General features: G+C 38.3%; 1 protein-coding gene across 1 annotated transcript in view; it reads left to right on the top strand.

The window, feature by feature from the left end:
* Nucleotides 1-23176, top strand: part of epha5 (EPH receptor A5) — a 57006-nt gene that overhangs the window by 5420 nt on the left and 28410 nt on the right. Inside the window, exon 3 of the mRNA XM_085358067.1 lies at nucleotides 7507-8227. Within this exon, the coding sequence (XP_085214193.1) occupies nucleotides 7507-8227 (721 nt within the window). The remainder of the gene's footprint in view (nucleotides 1-7506; nucleotides 8228-23176) is intronic.

The following is a 23176-nucleotide window of genomic DNA, read 5'->3' as shown; positions in this document are numbered from 1 at the left end:
TAAATTGTTATTTCATGGTATTATATAGTGTATTTTAATGAGGAAAAATGGTGCTTTAAAAATGATTAATGTCTTTTCGATTTTCAATACTACCTTAGAACATCAGACATTAAGCTACAACTGAGTCTGTCATACTTACGTGAAAAATGGAAGTGTGGAACATCTGGGGGTTTACAGTGCCGTGGCTTATTTAAACAGAAATGTTTTGTGCATCGATTTGATCCACATTAAAAATCTCCTACTGGCAAATCTTCTCTGAAAAGATGCAGCTATACACACCGTACCAATAGTGCTGACCATAGCATTTTCTTAGCTTTGAGTATTCAAATCACAGCCCACTCTGTGGCGGTATGTAGATGGGAAAGATAGTGCTGACAAAAGCAGCCGTATGTGCAATCATATTAATGAAGATTTCATTATGGCGTGCGGGTTTTTAACAGTACAGCTGCATAAATAACTACGTTTAGGGGAGATGGAGAGAGGAAATAAAGGACTTCATTAGACAATCCAAGGATCCCTTAACGATGTCTTAATTAGTTGTTATGTTTATATTCAGCTGCTTTTTAAGACGACTCGTTTTGGGGGGTTGTCTAACAAAGACACACCAAACATGTCTTTATTTCCCAGTTGGCCATTATAACGTGTTCAGTGTTGGTACAACAGCACACTATTTGCAGTCTTGGACTTTTTTTCACACAAGCACACACTTTCACACTTCAAATTTTGGCTAAATAAGTACTTGAAAAGGCACGAAAGTTATTTATTTAATGATTTTTTTTAAGTCTCATGTTCCAGATGGCTTGATTTATTCCTGGTTTTCTCCTCTTCCCTTCATCCCCATCATTGCCTTTACTTCCATTCTTCCATGTCCCTGAACATGTGCAAGACTCCTCATCTCCAATTTCTTCTTATTCTTGTCCTCTACTTGCCTTTGACTCTTACTCTTCTCTTTGCTTCCTTTGGCATTGTTTTTTTTTTTTAAGTAAAGATTTGACAGTTTTTTAAACTTGAATTTAAACAAAAGGGATTAAAATAAGAGCTTTAAATGTGTCTTAAAATGTGATGGATGACCTTGAAAAACTTGGGCAGATTTCAGAGAATGCAGTAACACCAAACACAGCATAATTACTGTAACAGATAAATGTCTTGAAGTAGGAGAGTGAAACACTCTAGTGATTTACATGGTAGCTTGAAATTGGATACTTGGAGTGGAAAATCATGAATACTGTGTTATAAAATCCTGTTTCTAAAAGCTGGTTTGTGTTTACGATGAGTTCCTTGAACTTTGTTGTTTAGAGTTGTTGTTTCTTCGCTTCTTTATCCACATCTTTTCTCTATACACAAGCTCAACATTAACCGAAGTTTAAAAAGACCTCTGGAAGTTGCTGTTTCTAATCTAATTTGGAAGTCTAAGTGGAAAAAAATCACCAGGCCTCGCTGGCTGGTACCCAGAGTTATTTTTGTTTATTGAGACTTGGATCTTTATTCTGGCAATATGGAAAGAGAAGTAGGGAGAACTGGATATATAGAACGATAAAATGGGATTTTTCCAGATGAAGATATGCATGAGAAGCATGAGAAACCAGTATTTCTTTGATCTCGAGAACAGAATGCTTTCATCTTAAACTATTTTTGATAGAGGAGAAAGTTCCCGAAATAAGGACAATAGCAATTGGAAATTGGAAATCTAAAAGGTAAAATATAGTAGCTTTATTTTCACTGGGATGTAATCATAGGTAGAGAGCGGATGATAAGGCAATTATTGAACTTGTTGTGGTGTTGTGTGTTCATGTGAATGGGGGAAAGACCAAAACAGCTTTTTAAAACAGGCTGTAAACATGCTACTTTTTTCTGCTTATTTTACCCTAAGTTCTATTAGGATTGACTTGAGGCCAAGCCTCATCTGGCCAGTGAAGAAACTGCACTATTTGGTTTCATTTTTCAGCACCAGAGACTGACAATTGTTTGCACATGAAAAGACTGAGCAAGAAATGCTGTCGTAATTGAGGCTAAACATGGAGGAGTTTTGATTCATCAACATTTGAACTTTTTTTCAATGTTGATATCAACTGTATATCTCCCTATTGCCAGTGGAGGAGCATTTACTGATAGTTTGGATATGACTTTTATGTTTAATTAATTATGTTTAGATGTTTAGGGTCATATAATAAATTCTAGTTATGTGCTCTACATAAAAAAAGACCACCACGCACAGTGCTGTTCAAATATCTTGGGCCACCAATTCTTTATGTTTTGCTAGGAAAATGGGGAGTGTGTGCAGGGTTTTATTGAAATGTGCAAACATACATGCATTATATATAATGCAAAAGCAGAGTTTGTACAATTCTAATGAGCTGGAAAGTCAATATTTAGTATGACCACCTTTATTCTTCAATACAGCCTCAGGCAAGTTCCCTTGTAATTTCTTTAAGTAGTCTGCAAGAATAGTTCTTCTGGGTTCTTGAAGGACATTTTAAAAGTCCTCTCATGCTTTCCAGATAGTATTGATATTTCTTTGTTGATAATTCCACACAATTTTGACAAGATCTCCAACACCGCTGGCAGAAATGCAGCCTCAAACTATGACAGAGCTTCCACCATGTTAGACACTCACTGTTGTACCTCTCTTCTGACCTCGTTCTTACGTGTTGACTGTGATTTGAGTCATTTTTTTATAATTTGGATTCATCACTCCATCAGACCCATTTCTACGTAATTCAGCCCAGTTCCTTTGTAATTTAGCATTCTTCAACCATTTCTCCCTGTTTCCCTTCCTTAAGAATGGCTTCTCTACAGCCACCCCCGGGAAGGGCCTTGTTCCATATTTCTTAAGGACTTTCAAATACTGTTCATCTGCTGTTGTTTCCTCTAGTTCTTGTTTTACTGTTACTATTTTATGCCTGTCAGACTGTGTTATTGTTGACATTTTTCATAGCTTTAACTAAATAAATTAGAAATTTGTGTGTTTTTGCAACAGGGTGCTTGTAAGAAAGTGTCTAAAGGTAGAATTTAAAGTTAATTCTTTGCTAAATGATCTGTTATGTGTGGACAAAACACTGGTCTATTCCTCCAGATAGGGACCTTTTTTGCCTGAATGATTCATAGGTGAGATTTAAGTGGCTAAAAAAAACCAACAACAAAAAAAAATCTCTGACAGTGGTTAAATACAAGAACTGGACTGAAAATGTGTGAAAAGGTATCCATTTTCCAAATAAAAACGTTCAGAAAGCCTGGAGAACAATTGCTCAAGACCACTTTAAAAAAATTACAAGAACCTCAGACTCCTTGGAAGCAAAATATAAAGGCAGGAGGGGTGGTTTCAGACTTTTGAATAGGACTGTAACTTTGGCACATAATAATTAGAGAAACTGGCCAAGATATTTGTGGTATCCTCGACATAATTAACTGCTATTTAAGTATATTTATTACACCCAAAATTACTGATACCTTTTATAATTGGCTTGTTATAGTGACAAAATACTTCATTTGTTTATGTGTTTTGCAGTCTTATGAAATTATAAACAGCTTCAGTACTTGGAACTCTGAAGTTCATGATTCAGAACTTTTCAGTTTCTAACAACACACTGTACAATTAATCTTTTACGTTTAACTGCTCACTGATTAGGTAATCAGAGAGTCATTCAACTCTACCATACAGTTTCATTTATGAGGTGAAATTTAAAAAAAGCAAAACCAGACTAAATTGATGTAATCACTGATTCCCTTGGCTGAACAGCCAGTTAGAGAGCTCTTTTTCATCAGCTGTATCCACTGATTCACTGTGCTCAATTGACCGAAGATAAAGACAGGCTAACGCCAAAAGTACCGAACAGACTTCAAGAACTGTGGCTGAGCACAGATGCTAAATGATATCCCAATGACAGCTTACAGCAGGCTTGTTTTGTGCAGCAGATTATATACTATTTAGCTGATTTTCTTTCCAGTTACAGTAGAAAGATGAAAGGAAGACAAGGTGAGTTAGAAAGAAAAGAAAGCGGACAAGTTGAAGTGAATGGGGAAGCCAAATAAGTGTTGCAGTGTTGCAAGAAAGACAAAGTAGTTTGAAAAAATTAGAGAGGTTAACTGAAATCAGGGAAATATTGGAAGATGAGAAGTCAGAGGAGGAAGAAGGCAACCTGCATTCACTTTGTTAGACTTTAAGATTGTATAATTAAAGTAAGAATAAAGGACACAAAGGGAAAACGATGATAGACATGGGTGAAAAAAAATAAATCAGGGGAATGAGAGAGGAGGCCATAGATGGAAAGAGGTGTGTGTGTGTGTGTGTGTGTGTGTGTGTGTGTGTGTGTGTGTGTGTGTGTGTGTGTGTGTGTGTGTGTGTGTGTGTGTGTGGGGAGTAGTGGCACTGGTAGTGTTAAGAAGAAAAAGGGCCAGTTCTATTACAGTGTCATGATGGTCAGCAGTAATGGGTGATAATAATAAGTTGGTTACAGCGTTGTAGACTTGCAGCCGGAAAGGCACTCAGCACAACCACAGGGGGTCTTCAGACTAGATGTGACACACAAAAATACACATATAACAGTCCAAAAACCCCCAAAACTAAACACACACACTAATGAGGAGCTAGAAGGATGCCTATAGGGGAGTTGGGGTTTTTTTTAATTTGGAGCAAAGTGGAGATGAAATGACACACAAATGAAAGAGATCTTAATCTCTTTAGACTGAGTGTTGGGACCATTTGCACTCCTACAGGAATAGCAGCTTTTCCAAATTGGCAAAAAAATTCCAAGTCATGCAGATAGTTGTGCTTTAGTGTGACAAAGTAATGACATATATGTGCTTCTCAAAACCCTGCTGCTTGACAAAATATATTGTTGTTAGCTTACCATTAGCTTTGTGAAAATAGATTGAAAACCAATGTAACATAAAGTTGTCCTGATTGATGTAATTGGTCACAGTTGTTTCTGAGGTACTAGGATATTGTCTAAGTCTTCTGAAAAACATGACCTGGTAAATCCACTAGTTTACTGTCGGTGGGGATAGAAAATCATTCCCCTTTCACATCATGAAGAGGCAGTCTGCACACAAAGTTAGGTCTATGCACTGAATCGAGAGGTTATTTCTGGAGTGATTGAGAAGGAAGAAAGTAAAGTTGAAATAGATCTAGCATTAGGTGAGTTTATTGTGTGATTAACTTTTAGACTGACTGTTTCAATACATTCCCTCACATTATGAATGTGGTTCTGCAACTGCAACCTTACTGCTGTGCTGTTCTGTGCACAGATCAAAGTGTGTTCCTCCAGTAGGTGCAACTAAAAAGTCTTAGAGCAGTCTGTTTCTACATCAGCGGCATTTTTTGGAAAGCCAAAGGATGAACCTTGGTAACATTTTGTTACTCATTTTAGTGGCTGTTTGCTTGTAAATGGGTTATGCTAAATAATTGTTTGATTATTCACTTTAAAGTGTTAGCTCAAGTATCATATCCTATTTACATTAGTAATTAAACTCTATAAATACAGTTGAGCTACAAAGTGGGAGGACTCCCAATTGCAACAATGGCAACACCACTTCCAAGCACACATGCCGAACCAATTTGTTCAAGGCAGAGTGAGAGGAGGTCGTCTGTTCAACTCCCCGCTGGGATACCAATAATGACGCTGTGTGGCTCTGTGTGTGTGTGTATGTGTTAAGCTGTGTAAATCTCAGAGCAGGCTTGTGGATCTGTGCGATCTAACAAGTAAGAGGCTTAATGTCTGTACTGGGACTGACTGGGCTGAGGTCTGGTGGAGATGGGGACTGGCACACAATTAAAAACAGATATCTTTGAATAGTTTGCACTCCATATATGTGAAGACCCTCATTAGCATAATACACTCAAACCACCAATCAAGACCTAGGTCTAAGCCGAACTCAGGAACAAAGTTTAAATCCTCAAACAGCGTTTTAGTAAATCGCATAAGATGATTCGCTTTCCAACAATTTCAGGAAGACTAAAAGTGAAATTGCTTGTTACAAAGATAAAGGTGCAAGACTATTAACACACTGCGTGTGCACACAATATCTATAAATACTTAAATGTCTGCATCCATTATCAAATGATTCTGAAACTGAATAATTACAATCAGAAAATAAAAGAGACAAAACAAAAGAGACACACTTAATCAGGGAAAGTGTAAAAAAAAAAAAGACAGCTGGAGAACGAGACAGGGAGAAGAGAGCGAAAAGATAAAGACAGAGGGTTGTATACAATGGATCAGCAAGGATTGATTAATATGGGCTATTAAGCCATAACACCAGATCATAGTCTGGTCCCTCTGGCCATATTACAGTGACATGATGAAGCGCCTATATTAGTCATGAGAGAGGGCTAGTGATGCAGATAATAGCCATCTCCCACGAGACCTGCAGAGGGAATTAATGCTGCTGTCTGACACACGCACACATGCATGGATGCATATGCTCACATACACTTGAATGCTGACAAGGTAATTTGCATATATGCACATGCAGAAATGGATTCACACAGACACACACATTCTCCTTTAGAGATATGGTGCTACAGATGAACACACAGGTGCAGGTTAAATCCTCTTTTTTTTTTTTTTGCTGACAAGAACGCCACCCCTCACTCATGGTAAATGCATATGTACCCTTTAACACGATCTCATTCCTTTCTCTCTATTGCAGTAGGAGGAAATGAGGTGGAAGTGATGAGGATTATTTTGCTATCTATACCTTGACACACACACACTAACATGCATGCACACACACACAAACACACCGTTAAAATTTCCACACCAGCGTTAATCCTTTCAGAAAAGCATTTCTGTTGCTCATTCTTAAAGTATTACCACGGTGTCAGATTCTCTGTATGAGTATAATTTCACATTTTTAAACAATACAGGCAACATACTAGAATTTACTGTTTACTTCATTGTTATATGTAGAATTATAAGCATGCTTAATTAGACAAGTTTGTCCTAGTAGACTGAAAATGTTATGATGTAATACTGTAAGTGTGTTACTAAGGATGACTTATGGTTTTGAAAAAAAAATGTGTTTTATACTTTATACATTTTGGTAATATTGTACTGTGTGTTACACTCTTACATTTTTAGAATAAGATGGTACATTATTAATATTAATATTAAGTTTAAGACTAAACTGTAGTTGGGCTGACTGTTGGTAACTGTTAATGGATTAATTTAAAAAATCAGAATGCTAAAAACTACCGATATAAATTTGAGTTTTAAAATACGATTATCCCCACACACCTATTAAATTGATGTTGTGACTCTTTGGAGGTTCAAGCAGTGACCATAGTAAAGTAATATTCACACATTGATGCATTAGCTACTAAATATTCTTGTATATAACAAATTTAAAGCCATTTCATCAAAACATTTTTCTGTACTTTAAGCATGTTGTAAAATTGACTTTAGTGATGTTTTGAATGCAGGATGTGCATGGGAATATTAAGCATTTAATCATTTGAAAGGAACAAGGTCTTTCCACTAATATTTTGGGTTTTTTTTTCTTTTTCAGTGGGAGGAGATTGGGGAAGTAGACGAGAACTATGCTCCCATCCACACCTACCAAGTATGCCGTGTGATGGAGCAAAACCAGAACAACTGGCTCCACACCAACTGGATCCTGACTGAGGGTGCCCAGCGGGTATTTATTGAGCTCAAGTTCACCCTGAGAGACTGCAACAGCCTGCCAGGGGGTGTCGGGACCTGCAAGGAGACTTTTAATATGTATTACTATGAAACAGATGGGGACGAAGAAGAGATGGAGGAAGGAGAGATGAGAGATGGTACCGGGATGACAGAAGAGGAAGACAGGGCAATGAAGGAGAGCAGGTACATCAAAATTGATACCATAGCAGCTGATGAGAGCTTCACTGAGCTGGACCTTGGGGATCGTGTGATGAAGCTTAACACTGAAGTCCGCGATTTAGGTCCTCTGACCCGGAAAGGCTTCTACTTGGCATTTCAGGATTTAGGGGCCTGCATTGCTTTAGTCTCAGTGAGGGTTTTCTACAAACGCTGCCCATTCTTGGTGAAGAGCTTGGCTGAGTTCCCTGACACAATCCCAGGCTCAGAAGCCTCACAGCTGGTAGAGGTAGTGGGCCGCTGTGTCAATAACTCCCTGCCTTTATACGAGCCTCCCAGGATGCATTGCAGCACAGAGGGAGAGTGGCTGGTGCCCATTGGGAAGTGTGTTTGCCAGCCGGGATTTGAGGAAATCAACGGATCTTGTCAAGGTGAGAGGGTAAAGTTTGTTGTGAAATTGAGCTAATAAGATCATTTTGAATAAATCAGCAGCTTTTAAGATGATTAATTGAAGTTAAAGATCCAGTTGCTTAATCTGTCTAGTCATCACATTATTTTGTTACCTTTTTAGGGCTGTGGGTGCACATACATGTTTGTTTGTTTTGGTTGCTGTCTTCATCCTGTGTGTATTTTCATATCCATGCACATGTTTATTTTTAGTATAGTGTGCTTGAGTGTGTGCATGGATCTGTTTATTCTTTTAGCAAGAGTGCTTCTTACGCTGTTGCTGCGTGAGTCTGTGAGTGTTTCTTTCTAGCTTAGTGGAGGGTATTCCCCTGTGGCCTGCAGCACTTTGCTGCTCTCATACTGTTCTGCTCCAGCTCGTGCCCAAACATTCCCACCACTGACCTTAACTGCTATTTCCATGGGTACCTAGGGTCTATGTATTTTTCTCTCCTTTCAACCTCTTCAGTCTTCCCCTACGCTGCCTTTAAATTACTCAATTATTTGCACGCTAAACTCCACTTATGCAACTGAGAGTAGCTTTGAACGGCATGGTGGACTTTAAGAAGAAGAAATTTCAGAGAACATTCGTTACAATGGCACGACGCTATGTGATACAGTAAAGTGAAATGTGTGATTTGGTCACTCTTTGTGCTTTTTATTTTCACACAGTCTTCTCCCAAGTAAGTACCAGTCTCTAGTGATTAAATACATGATTTGTTTGTGAGCTACTGATGTGGAAGTTTTATTCTTTAGCTTTTCTGATTTAGATATGTGCATGTGGAAACTGGATTGAATGTTAAAGGAGGGTGATTGGCAGATGACAATATGTGAAAGAGGTCTAATAGTAGGGTTTTTTTTCTTTCAGAACCAAAAGAGAACTAAGCTTTGATTAGTTCTCAATAATCAAATGGTAAAAAAGTGAACCATCTCTCCAGTAGCTCTACAGTAGCTTCACTTTGTCAGATATGAAATATCTGTGGGGAGATCATTAGGAAATAGCTGTCAGTAGACCACTGGCCTGCCTGAAGTCATTCTCCCACAGACTGTACAGACAGCCAGACTACTGTTACGGTTACAGGCTGAGAAGGCAAAAAAAAAAAAAAAAAGTTCCAGAACAGCATTTTTGTGATCATGAATATTAAGAACCAATTACTGTCTCAGTATTATTAAAATAAAAGGATCATCTTTGAAGCTATACTGCTGTGTACTACTGCATGAATACTGACTGGAATGCACATGCAAAAGATAAAAGAATGGCTCTACAGTACTGTGATTACCACTCATTAGCTTGCCACCTAATTATACACAGCTAATTATGCTTTACAGACTTCTGCCATTTGATAACTTTTGATTTGACCACTTGTGTCAGCTGAAGCCTGGAGAATATTCAAAATTACTGTACACTGTAAGTACAGCAGTTTCGCTGAAAAATGACGCAGACTTTTTGTGACTTCTTGTGCCTCGTTAACATATTTTACATGTTTTGATGCTTGACTCAAGGACTTAAATTTTTTAACACCTACTTGCACATTTACTTCTGTTTTCGTTGTTGGTCACGCTAACGCTTTTAGTTTATTAAACAGACTGCAGCTGTGTTTTTGCATGCTAACAATGCTGCTGTTGGCATTCAAGTCGGTTCTAAAAACTTGATGGATTGTTAAATAATGATGTGAAGACTTGACTCAGGATCTGCTGAGTGGTGTAGTCTTGATTCCTTAGTACCGTCTATAGGCAAATATTAGCATGCTAACATGCTAAACTAAGAAAGAAACATTATAAGCCTTGGGCTAAACGGGCCCTCACCAAACATGAGCTTGTACTTTTTTTGTCTTGTGAGGTCTCTGGTACGAGGCCTGGCTACAAAGGGTTTGTCATCAAAGTACTTTGCTGCACCTTATGCTGGAGGGAAGCTCCCAAACTTCTGTAGCCTTGTGCACTTTCTCTACATGCTATGCATATTCACATTCATCATTCTGCAAGTAAAACAAAATGCAAAACAAAGGAAAACTTTTTTGATGACTTTTTTAAAGTAACAGGACAGTGACATCATTACAGAGTATTAAAATACAAAAAAAAAAAAAGAAAGAAAGAAAGAAATCTATGAATTCCAAAAGGTTTCCACCCAAAATGGCTTGGCAAGCATATAACTGCAAAGGGATTTGCAAATGCATGAAGCTTGCCTGGACAGCACAAAAGATTAAAACGGTACTTCGGTGGTGTAGACTGAGCTATAAAGAGAACAGTCAAAAAGCAGCACTCCCTTTGTGCACTTTTGTAAAGGGTTGTGAGGTGTTATTTTGATGTCACTGTAATAAAATCTGACCCTGCCTTGTCTTGCAGCTAACTGCCTCCACGGGCTCTTTCTTTCTGCCTTCTTGTGCCAGAACAAAGTTACAGGGTTTACCTGGTTTTCATGGTGTCTTTCCAAGCTCCAAGGAGTGTTCTGAATTCTTAGGAGATGAAGTTGTGTGATATGCAAATTTTTGCCATTAGTTAAACCTTCTGGAATAAAAACAAATCTCGGGAGCTCGCAGTAATATCATTTATCTCTTTTTTTTCGCAAATTGTAGTCCATATTTACAGCAAGCTGAAGTGAAGTGAGTAGAAAAGATTCCTCACTATTAATTAGGCTACAGGGGGATGTTTTTCGTCTTTACAGTTTTGTATACAGATGAAACTGTTAGAGTGACACGTACCCTTTGAAAATGTCTACAGAGAGAAACATGGCAGGGTTTCCTCAGTAGCAGGTTTGTAACCATATGTGTTCTCTGCCTTAGTAAACACTTTTTCATGTGTATTTCAGTCAGTCACATTGGAGTGTAAAGTGTTGATTTCTGTTTTTCAGACACTGAAAGAATTCCTGGACTCCATACTGCTAGAAGTCATATTTGGTGTCTTTTTATGGACAGCACAGGAGTAGTTTCTAGCTAAGAAATGGTTGTCGTACAGATCTGTTGAGCTGGATTTTTAGAACCTTAATTTTAATTGTATGCTCTTTCAGTGGATATGTGCTATTAAAAACGAATAGCACTTTTTAAAGAGAGATGCCTCATTGGTAAAAACTACATTTTATGTGTAGACAGTGAATCAATGGATTGAAGGTCAGAGGACACTACAGTGAGTGAGAAGATGTGTAAACCCTGGCTGTATTGGCAGTGTGTGTGCTGCTTAGTAGAGCATGATTTAATGTTGCCTTTGTGAATGTAGGACAAAACTCATTATGGACAGCTCTTCATCCTCCTTTTTGTCTTTATCTTTCTCACCTCTCTTGCTCTATCTCATTCACACGTCCATTTTTTTCTCACTCCTTTTGTGTGTGTCTTTCTCTGTACCTTGGTTTGTCCATTACCCGGTCATTTTGCTCTTGCATTTCTTAAACCCTTCATATGTCTGCTTCTTTTTCTTCTTTGACTGCCTATCATTCATTGTTTCTCCATCCTACTTTTTTCTTTTTCAGGTTCTGCTATCCAGTGCATTTGCACTCTCCTGCTCTTGCAGCTGTCTTTGACTCTTCCCTCACTTTTTTCCTCAGTTTAAAAGATCTGCCTCTTTCACTATCAACACACCACACAACTGTCTTTACTCTGCATCTGGGAGATACATACACACAGCACCCACACATATACTTTTCTCTCAAAAGTTCATCTCTATTTGTGGAAATAACTCAGTCACCAAACAATTGTAGCATGTAAAGGAGAATCTGAGCTCTTAGGGATTTATGAAAATGGTGCATCATCCCTGTGGAGCAGCAACTGTGTGGCCATGCACTGCTGGATTTGTTGCAGTTTATTTATTGTTCCATTCTGCTACTGTCCAACTTTGTGCTACGTTTGACAGCACACTTAATATCATTAAATTATGCATCATCGTGCATCATAAAATCCAGTTTTTTTTGTTTTGCTTCTGCACAAAAAAATGAAAAATACATATAAATACATATATATATATATATGTATACACTCTATAAATAAATGTCTTGTAAAAGAACAAATTTTGTCAGATACTCATACATATGGTATATCATAATAAATATGAATGTACATTCAGCCTTTTTGCTGCTATCCTGCAGCTTTGTAAGCCTAATAGGACTGAAGGGAGGAGGGCAGCACATCCATGGGTAGATGGTTTGATGGATAGACAGAGTGATGAGAAGAGTACAGAGAGAAGTGAAGGCAAAACAAGGGGACACAAGATAAATTGGAGATTTCTCACCACAGGGTGTGAGGGCATGGAGACAAAGAGATGGATGAGTGTTGTTCCAGGGGTGATGGGGATAGAGAATGGATAACTGTGGATAGAAATGGCAGATGGATGAAGAGAGAGAAAAGAAGGAAGAGGGTGTAGACTGACTTAGTCTTTGAAATGAGGCCTGTTTGATTGAATACTAGAGAGAATAGAAAGAAACACTGGAAGAATGCTTGAATTAAGGGTTAACTAAATAAGAGCTAAATAGAAAGGCAAATATATTAGCTTTGTCAGGACATGTCACACAAATCGGGTTAGTAAAATTAACATTTTCCTTTTTTACATCAACTCAGCCCTCAGATGGGTTAAGAATAAACCCAATTTATATTTAAATTATTTAGTCTACAAAATGTCAGAAAACAAAAATTACAAAAAAGTTACACAACCTTAGAGTCTGCGGTCTTGTTTACAAAAGATACTATTTTATATGAGAGTAACCATACAAAAAAGAGGAGGCATTAAATTCTCACATTTGAGCCGGTTGGCTATTGGAATATACAATGTAGCAAAATATTTTTGATGTGCATTAACAATGTTTAACATTGAAAACGTTACATAAACAAATGTTTAAATTGGTGCATTAATGGCCTTGTCTTGCTGCATTACCATATTGAAATGGCAATGGAAACTGAATTTATTTTTCAGAACAAGTCCCAAGAAAGTTTGACATCATCAGAACAGTTTGAGAAGCCTCCATGCTAAACCACTATCAGAGCAAAGGCCTGCAGAGGCTAATTGGACGGCCTCAACCTAAATATGTAGATATGTTGGCATAACTTATTGATCTGTCAGTCTTATATAAGATTTGTTTATTTGTTTATTTATAAGGAACCCCATTAGCTTCCACAACAGTGGTTGCTAGTCTTCCTGGGGCCCAAGCCATCAAATATCTCCAAATAAAATGTTACAACAATTAGATCTACAGTAAAGTTTTACAATACTGAAATGTAAATATGTGAATATTAAAAATTATATAAAAGCAGAAAACCAAAACAAAACACTCAAACAAAATACACAATTTCCATTACAAGTGATATTACCCTCTACAATTTTTACAAATACATTAAAAACTGCCTAAATAGGCTTTTAGGTGATTTTTAAAATTATGAATTGAAGCCAATTCTCTTATTGCCTCAGGCAACTTATTCCACTGAAACGATGCTCTGAATATAACAGAGTTTTTCAAAAAGTTACTTTTAACACGAGGAATTACTAAATTGTGGTTGGTTGAGAATCGTGTGGCATGATTATGAATTTCATCTGGATACTGCAACTGAGCACAAAAAAAGTGTGGTGTGTTTAACAGTATTGTTTTCTTTAAAAATACAAGTAAGCCATAGTATAATTTAGCTTGTACAGAAAGCCAAGAAAGATGATCAAAAGTCCAGTCACCAATATGGTGGACACATACTTGAAAACACAATCATGATTGAATTGTTGATGAGAGATGTTGAAATGGTGGAATAAGGCCTGAAATATATTTGAATAAATTGTTTTTGGAGTGAAATTCATATAGGAAGAAATTCATCTACAGCTGCAATGATTAGAGATTGACTGGAATGTTGGCTGCATTGAAAGTAAATAATGGAATAATGGTATATGTGAGAGTAAAATGATGAAGTGGAATGATGCAATAAATATTGAAAGAAGCGTGCAGTGATAGAATAAGGGCTAGATTCAATGTGGAGAAAAGGGAATTCAGGATGACCAGGATGTTGGATGTTGAAAAAAAAAAGAGCTAAATGCTTTGGATTCAGAATGAGGGGAAAAAGGTGGACTGAAGCAGGATTGAGCCTTTGTGATGTTTGGATTTGGGCTACACTGATTTCACATGACAAAAGAAGAAAGACTTAGAGGTACAATACGGGCAGCAATGTTGGGGGAGAGAGAAAGGGATGTCGGGGGAGGGGATGAGGAGAAAGACAGCAGATACGGGATGCAAATTAAAACAAGTGTGACTACTGGTATCCTTAATTAACAGAATTACTTGTAATAAAGAAAAAAAACCTGGTTGTGACTGGAAGGATATTGCATCTTCAGGATACATCTAAACATTTTTTAATATTTTGTTTGGAGATAGTTGTCTAAGTGTCAGGGGTAGAGTTGGATTTCCCTTGACGATTCTTTGTTTCAGTGCCATGGCTCCCCTGATGTTCCTCTGTGTTTGCCTGCCTGTCAGACGTCACTGCAGCATATGTCAAACTTGATCTGGCCACAGTTGTGATGCTGCCATCAAAAACAGTCTCACTGGCGTAGTAATGTGAAGAAGCTTTCTGCCTTCTCCCTCTAGGGATTTATGGGGATAGTGAACAAGCAGCTCACACTTACAGTGTGAGGCTTGTGGTTGATGCTGTGGTGACAAGGGTATTACAGTCTCTTGCATAACACAGAGATACACACATGATCATGAAGCATCTGTCATTTTAGTAGAATTACCATCATGTGCCGATAAGGATCTGAGTGTGACATGAATACTCTGAGTGTTTTATTTTTTTCTGTGTATTTTCAAAATTGTTCAGTACATTACATTTTTTCCACTATATACAGGGAGTGCAGAATTATTAGGCAAGTTGTATTTTTGAGGAATAATTTTATTATTGAACAACAACCATGTTCTCAATGAAGCCAAAAAACTCATTAATATCAAAGCTGAATGTTTTTGGAAGTAGTTTTTAGTTTGTTTTTAGTTTTAGCTATTTTAGGGGGATATCTGTGTGTGCAGGTGACTATTACTGTGCATAATTATTAGGCAACTTAACAAAAAACAAATATATACCCATTTCAATTATTTATTTTTACCAGTGAAACCAATATAACATCTCCACATTCACAAATATACATTTCTGACATTCAAAAACAAAAGAAAAACAAATCAGCGACCAATATAGCCACCTTTCTTTGCAAGGACACTCAAAAGCCTGCCATCCATGGATTCTGTCAGTGTTTTGATCTGTTCACCATCAACATTGCGTGCAGCAGCAACCACAGCCTCCCAGACACTGTTCAGAGAGGTGTACTGTTTTCCTTCCTGTAAATCTCACATTTGATGATGGACCACAGGTTCTCAATGGGGTTCAGATCAGGTGAACAAGGTGGCCATGTCATTAGTTTTTCTTCTTTTATACCCTTTCTTGCCAGCCACGCTGTGGAGTACTTGGACGCGTGTGATGGAGCATTGTCCTGCATGAAAATCATGTTTTTCTTGAAGGATGCAGACTTCTTCCTGTACCACTGCTTGAAGAAGGTGTCTTCCAGAAACTGGCAGTAGGACTGGGAGTTGAGCTTGACTCCATCCTCAACCCGAAAAGGCCCCACAAGCTCATCTTTGATGATACCAGCCCAAACCAGTACTCCACCTCCACCTTGCTGGCGTCTGAGTCGGACTGGAGCTCTCTGCCCTTTACCAATCCAGCCACAGGCCCATCCATCTGGCCCATCAAGACTCACTCTCATTTCATCAGTCCATAAAACCTTAGAAAAACCAGTCTTGAGATATTTCTTGGCCCAGTCTTGACGTTTCAGCTTGTGTGTCTTGTTCAGTGGTGGTCGTCTTTCAGCCTTTCTTACCTTGGCCATGTCTCTGAGTATTGCACACCTTGTGCTTTTGGGCACTCCAGTGATGTTGCAGCTCTGAAATATGGCCAAACTGGTGGCAAGTGGCATCTTGGCAGCTGCACGCTTGACTTTTCTCAGTTCATGGGCAGTTATTTTGCGCCTTGGTTTTTCCACACGCTTCTTGTTGACTATTTTGAATGAAACGCTTGATTGTTCGATGATCACGCTTCAGAAGCTTTGCAATTTTGAGACTGCTGCATCCCTCTGCAAGATATCTCACTATTTTTGACTTTTCTGAGCCTGTCAAGTCCTTCTTTTGACCCATTTTGCCAAAGGAAAGGAAGTTGCCTAATAATTATGCACACCTGATATAGGGTGTTGATGTCATTAGACCACACCCCTTCTCATTACAGAGATGCACATCACCTAATATGCTTAATTGGTAGTAGGCTTTCAAGCCTATACAGCTTGGAGTAAGACAACATGCATGAAGAGGATGATGTGGACAAAATACTCATTTGCCTAATAATTCTGCGCTCCCTGTAATGCATAGACCTACATCCTAAAAGGAGAGGAGAACATTTTCTTTCATCTCCCATGCCATTTCAAGTAGTACTTTTTTTCTCTTAATGGTAAGATTATAAGAAAAAAAAACTACAGGAGAAGAGGGAATGCTACTAGCAACACATTGCTTGTACTAAGTTGGTCCCGCTATTGCATCAAAACTACCTTAATTTTTCATAACAGAAATTCAAGCAAATGCTTGAAATATCCTTCAGAGATTTTGGTCTATATTGGCATGATAGCATCATGCAGCTGATGCATATTTATTGGTGCACATCAATTATATGAATCACTGCTGTATCCTTAATTAAGATCTGGTGACCGTGGAGGTCATTTCACTATAGTGAACTCATTTTCAAGTTCAAGACAGTTTGAGATTATTTGAGGTTTGTGACACGGCACGTTATTCTTCTGGAAACAGCCATCAGAAGATGAGTACACTGGTAATAACCAGATGGACGTGGTCATCAACAATACTCGTTTAGGCTGTACTCAGTTCGTACTAACAGGTCCAAAGTTTAACCAGGAAAGATCCTGCACATCATTACACCATCCACCACCACCAGCTAGAACCCTTTATACATTGATGGTAGGATTGGCCTTACTTAGGTGCTTTCATGTTGTTTACACCAGATTCTGATGACAGACAACATTTTTCTTAACTTCTGTTGTCCATTTTTGATCACTATATCAGAATTCACTGGACCCAAAACATCCAGTAGTTCAAGTAAGATACTTTCCAGCCTGTATCTATGTCTTTTTAATTCATGTCATATGAGTTTAGAGTATTCAGATTCCCATACAGAAATGTTCTGCCATCCCTCATCACAGTCAAAGATAAAGAGTGCAAATATCAAGTGGCAGGAAACCATCATCCCCTAAACTATGAATTGACTAGATTCATCAAGGAAAGAGCCACCATTATTCCTTTTAGATCCTGCTCAACTGGAATCTGCTAATGGCTTCTTTCATTGAACTCTTTCCTCCTGCATCATGCTCTCTCTCCAGCTTTCTCCCCACCCCCTTCCCCCCATCATCTCCACGTGGTGATGCTGTCATGACAACTAAAGTGCTTCCTGAGTGCTTGTTGGGTAAACTGACTTTCCCAGAAGAGCTTCCTCTCTTTTACCCTTGCCCCTGTTAACATGCATACACACCCACATGGTTTTATCTATACTTGTGAAGACCTTAATTGACTCATTGTCATTACCATACCTCTGACCCGAGCCATAACCAGCATAGCAAGTTGCATAATCCCATTTGTTACACTAACAGACAAATGCATCATCCTCACTCAGACAATACCCCTAAAAGAAAATCTCTTTGAAGAAAATGGGCCAGCCATTTGTCCTCACAAAGATGGAAGAGCAAACGCTCATGCACCCACACAGACACGCAGAAACACGCACGCATTCCTGCAGTTGCTGAAATATTCATAAAATGCTTCATTCAGCAGCAAGGTTCTTTCCATGAAAGCCTGGCCATCTCCAGAGTCCGAGCCAGTGGAAGCTTAGTACTGATCATTTTGGCACTATATTACCCATAATGCATTTAAGAAAGGTGATGAGTTTCACCCGTTTTATAAAACCATCATAGCTCTACAGCAATGATGCAATGCAGGCATGCTATTTTTTGTGTTGAGTCAGGTGGATTATACCATACATGCAAATTTGTGAATTAAAAGTCATAAGAAATTCACAACCTAATTTTATACACATCACATATCACTGTCCTATCCCCTTTTTGCAAGAGCATGGTTGTACAACTGAGATCCCGACCTTTGTACACCTAGTTTGTGGATCTGTGCAATTTTTCTTCATGCTTGTTGGTCCATTGATGGAGTCTAATATTTGGAAGTAAATTAATGTCAGCTAAATGGTGAAAGGGCACTATAGTATGTTTTATGGCTAGTTAAATTGTTTTCCCAAGACATCCAGTCAGCATATTATGATTTATCACACATTTCTTATATTTACTCTTTATCTCTAGACACTTACTGAGCCAATACATTGGGTTTGGTTCGAAAGCTATTGTGACCTGGATGCTTGACCTTTGGGTTTCTGCTCGTGGTCTGATTGTGAGAATAAATGAGTTGTGAACAATGGCCTCCTCTGTCAACCAACAGAAAGGAAAACCCCATTCACTCGATTGTGTATTATTACGGTATTATCATCCTTCTTTGTTTGTGTTCACATAGAAACATGCACAAATATGAGCATGCATTGGCACATGCACACAAGCAGAGGCACACAAACACAGCAATACAAAAATAATAAAGGTATGAAACATCTCATGCATGCACACCCTGAAACACGTGTTTATGATTGTTAGGCCAGTAGTTTGTTGTGGGACAAACACAGGAACAGGATATTTACTGTGTTTCCTCAGCTGGTTTATTAGTTCACAATAGTATCTGCTAACAATATAGGCAGTGCATTGAAATTCAGCCTCGTGAGTATTTGGATTTCTTCAGTCAAAGTTTACTTTTTGGTCAGTCCTGCTGACTGTGTGTGCTGTTGGAAGAGTGACGGGAAAGATGGAAACGTAAGTGGTTGTCACAGAATGGTGTGAGCCATTTGTGTTTCCATCCTCATTTCATCTTTTTATGGCTGTTTGGTGGTTCAGTGGTGCAACATAACTGCAGTAAAAACAACTACAACAGCTACATATACAATTTACTGTGTAGTCCGGTATGCAGTGTTCTCCAGCAATCTGATGCATTGGTATGATCAGTAATAATCCATACTATGTAATTATACATAAGAGATCTTTTTTTTTAATATATTTGCATCCATACAGTTTTCTAAGCCCATATAAATGAATTTAAATCCAGTGTTCAGACACAGTATGTGGTCCTTAACTTTAAATTCTCTTTCATTTTAGTCCTTATCTCAGTACGTCTCCTTCTCTCTGCCTTAATCGCTTACTCGCTCTAATCCCACCAAACGACAGACAGTCATATAAATCAACATGTTTACAGTGAAATGTTTCCAATTAAAGAGGACGTTCGTTAAGAAGCATCAACGGATACCGCTGGATCCTTAATTGCCTGGGATGCCAGTGTATGATGCATATTAATTACGTATTAACCTTACAGTCAAACACACACAAATGCACATTAGTGTGTATTGCATATTAATTACCTATTACCCTTTGTTCTGTGCATTAAGAGCTGCGTGGCATCAGAAAGACAGCTTGCCCAAGGGCAACACATACTCGTACACACGTACATTAATACCACCAACGCCGTCTATTCAGGTTGCATTCACAATGAGGAATGACCTATTTCAGTCAGCCAGGCATGACCATAACTAATCTCACTGCAGGAAGTGTGTCTGTTAGTGTGTATACATATGTGTTTTCGGTTATTTGCGCATTTAAGATGGTTAAAGAATTAAAGCACCTCATCCGAATCCAGCTGCCTGCATGTCCCTCGCTATTGTTGTGGAAATACAAAAGGTGAGTTGGTCAAAAACAGACAGTAAATGCAATGTAAAATAAATGAAGTGAAAAAAAAATCACTTAAAAATAGCACTTATTTTTTAATAAACCTTTAGTAATCAAGCTGCCATGTAAAGTTAATGTAGACCGCTTGCATGTTATGCAGTCCTATCTAGACAGTTGTACTGTGGATCTTAAGGCTGCCCCTCAGCTGTTTCTTGCTCTCAGTGTTCTTAAATTTACTCTCTGTGGCTTTTTAAGCACTTAATCCTATTTCCAACCTCCAGTTTGCTTCTCTGACCTTCACAAACCTTTGCATTCAAATCCTTTAACACATAATTAAGTGAAGAGAGTGATATTGATATGTAGTCATGATATATGTTGTCAGCTGTACTCATACAATTCAAAAAACGCATCTATAGACTTAATTTCTCTGCATGTTCTTTGTTCATTTGCATGTAGAGCATGGGTAATCTATTTATCCTAAATGGAAATGGAAATGAAGTAGAATTAATGATAATAAATACCTTAACAAGTAGTGATTAGTCAACTAGAATTGACTTTTATTAAAGTGGCATCCAATGGATTTTTTTTCATGCCAGTTTGCACATTTTAATTGCAAATATTTATATCATTTTCATAATCATTTACAACTTCAAGGGGAAAGACATTTCCATACATTAATTTAATTTAATCAGAGCGCATCATTTCGCCTTTGACGCCACACTGGGAGCAAAAGTCTATCAGTCTATCAAACGTGGAATAGGAAAAATATATCTATTTTTCAGCTAACAAATAGATTTATTTTGCATAAGCAGTAAATGTCAAAGTAACAATGATTTATTTGATTTTCATTATGGTAGAGTGGTTTAACTATTTCCCAACAATTAGAGATCATATATGTGTGTATTCTCTTGAGTGACAGCTGGCCACAACGGTGGCCAACAGACAAATTAAGAAGAAAGAAAGAAAAAACCATCCAGAATGTCAAAACGAGTTGAACAGGAAATCCAAGTAGGGAGCCATCATAGTACCACACTGTGCCCACACCATACTGTTTGACTGACAGGTGATCTTTGGGGAGCGCCACATACACGCACACAAAGTTACAGACACGCACGCCTGATGATGAGAGCTTACCAAATCAAAAAGAGATGAAAAATAAATAAAGATAATCCATCATCTTGGCATTATACCTGAATGTAGTATCAGAAATTATTAAAGAAGTTTTTCTTTTCTTTTTTTTCATTTATTTATTTTCTGCTTTGACTCTACTCTCCAACACTCTACTTCACTGTTTGGGCACAAATATGCTTGTCTATGTATGTGAAATGAGCTGCCATCCCATTTTTATTGATTTGACCATGGGGGTTTGGAGGATGAAGCCAAGGAGAGCTAGAGACCAGACAATGGCAATAAATCTATATGCAACCATAAGTGTGTAGGTGTGTGTGTGGTAACAGGCTCACAAAAAGATTAGGTGTGTCCTACTGCCCTGGCTCGCACACCCATGTTGAGGGTAGTACATCATTGGCCTAACAAAGCACATTAAGTAAGGGAGTAACCATCAGTACAGAAGCTGAAACATTAAAATGCTTCATGAAACAAAAATACACAAAAATGTAGCTCATGGAATAACTTTCTTAAACACCTGAATGAAACAAGCCATACAAAGGCAGTTAAGCATAGAGAATGTCACCAGATGTAATCCTGTCCTGAAGCTTCGCCAGCTTCATAAATGTGTCAAAAACATTATCTTGAGCCCCAACTTATAATTACAGTATGTGAGGCATTCGAAATGCCAAACAGATTTTATAAAAGGCCTGTTTCCGTGTGTGTGTGTGTATGTGTGCGTGTGCGTGTGTGTGTGTGTGTGTGTGTGTGTGTGTGTGCGCGAAGCAAAGGTGAGACTTAGAGTGATCCAGGGCAGAGGGAGAATTTTTCAGGCCTAATGTTCCATGACAACAGACCAAGGTTCCGTCAAGGTGAATCAGAGCCACTGCTGCCTAACGACTGAAACACACACACACACGCACACGCACACACACACACACACACACACACAGACATACACACAAACCATCCCACCAGTCTTCCTTTGTCTCGTCCTTTCTTCTCTTCTTTCTCCTTGTCTCATCCTTGTAAGCTTGGCTTTTCTCCTCCTATCATTTCCTTTTCTCACCTTATCTCTGTTTTTAACCATCACGTATTGTTTCCGTTTCCTAGTTTTTGTCCTCCTGTCCTCCTACCTGAGGTTTAATTATGTAGTTCTTAATCATAGCTGTGATCTGAGTGGGCTTCACAATAACTGGGGAAACACCAGCTCCTAAATTTAGAGGACAAGTCTTTTTTTCCTCAATTCTCCCCCTTGTCCTGCTTAGTGATATAGAAATATGCCACTGACTTTGCAATAACTTATAGAACTCCACTTATCAGAACTTATCTGGATGACAACAGCCAACTCGTTAAGCTGGTTTGTGAGACTGTTGATGTATGAGTACCATTTAACATTCACAGTGCATCAGCATCCCGTCTACCTGCCCCACTTAGATCAGCCTGAGATCTGTCTGTGTGTGTGTTTGTGTGGGAGGAAAGTAAATTTTGCCTGTTTGTGTTCTTGTCGTATTTGTTTGTAAATGCTGCACATATGGCACCGATATTGGGAAGCAGATGCAAGTCCAAACTTAATCAGGTGCTGGTTATAAATCATTGAACTGAAGATAATACAAGAAGGGAAATCCTTCAATGAGGAAAACTTTTTGATTAAACAGTGAAACATGAAAAGCAAGGTTATACAGGTTGACTAAAAGAAATAAGCCCCGGAGGGATATAAGAAGAAATCAGACTTCAAAAGAAACAATATAAGTGTGCCAAATGCTTCTTTTAATTTCAACTATGAAACTGCTGTATATCTCTGACGAGGAACCTCAAAACAACCGCAACCACCCAGGGAAAATTTCCTACCAGTGTGATGCTGACCTCCTTTTTTTTCAAAAGAAATAACCATGTCTTTTTCTCCCCCACTTTTTTTTGTATTTGTACCTCTCTCTGTGACCCCTTTTCTCCTTTCTATTTATATGTCCACTTTTATCATCTCCCTATCCACCCCCAAACATCCTCTCTCCTCC

Source organism: Diplotaxodon limnothrissa, linkage group LG7 (genome assembly GCF_057381915.1).
Source record: "Diplotaxodon limnothrissa isolate DT_005_m linkage group LG7, D_limnothrissa_male_GT1.1, whole genome shotgun sequence".
NCBI lineage: Eukaryota > Metazoa > Chordata > Actinopteri > Cichliformes > Cichlidae > Diplotaxodon > Diplotaxodon limnothrissa.
Note: the sequence above shows the minus strand (reverse complement) of the source record. Positions and strands in the feature narration are given on the sequence as shown.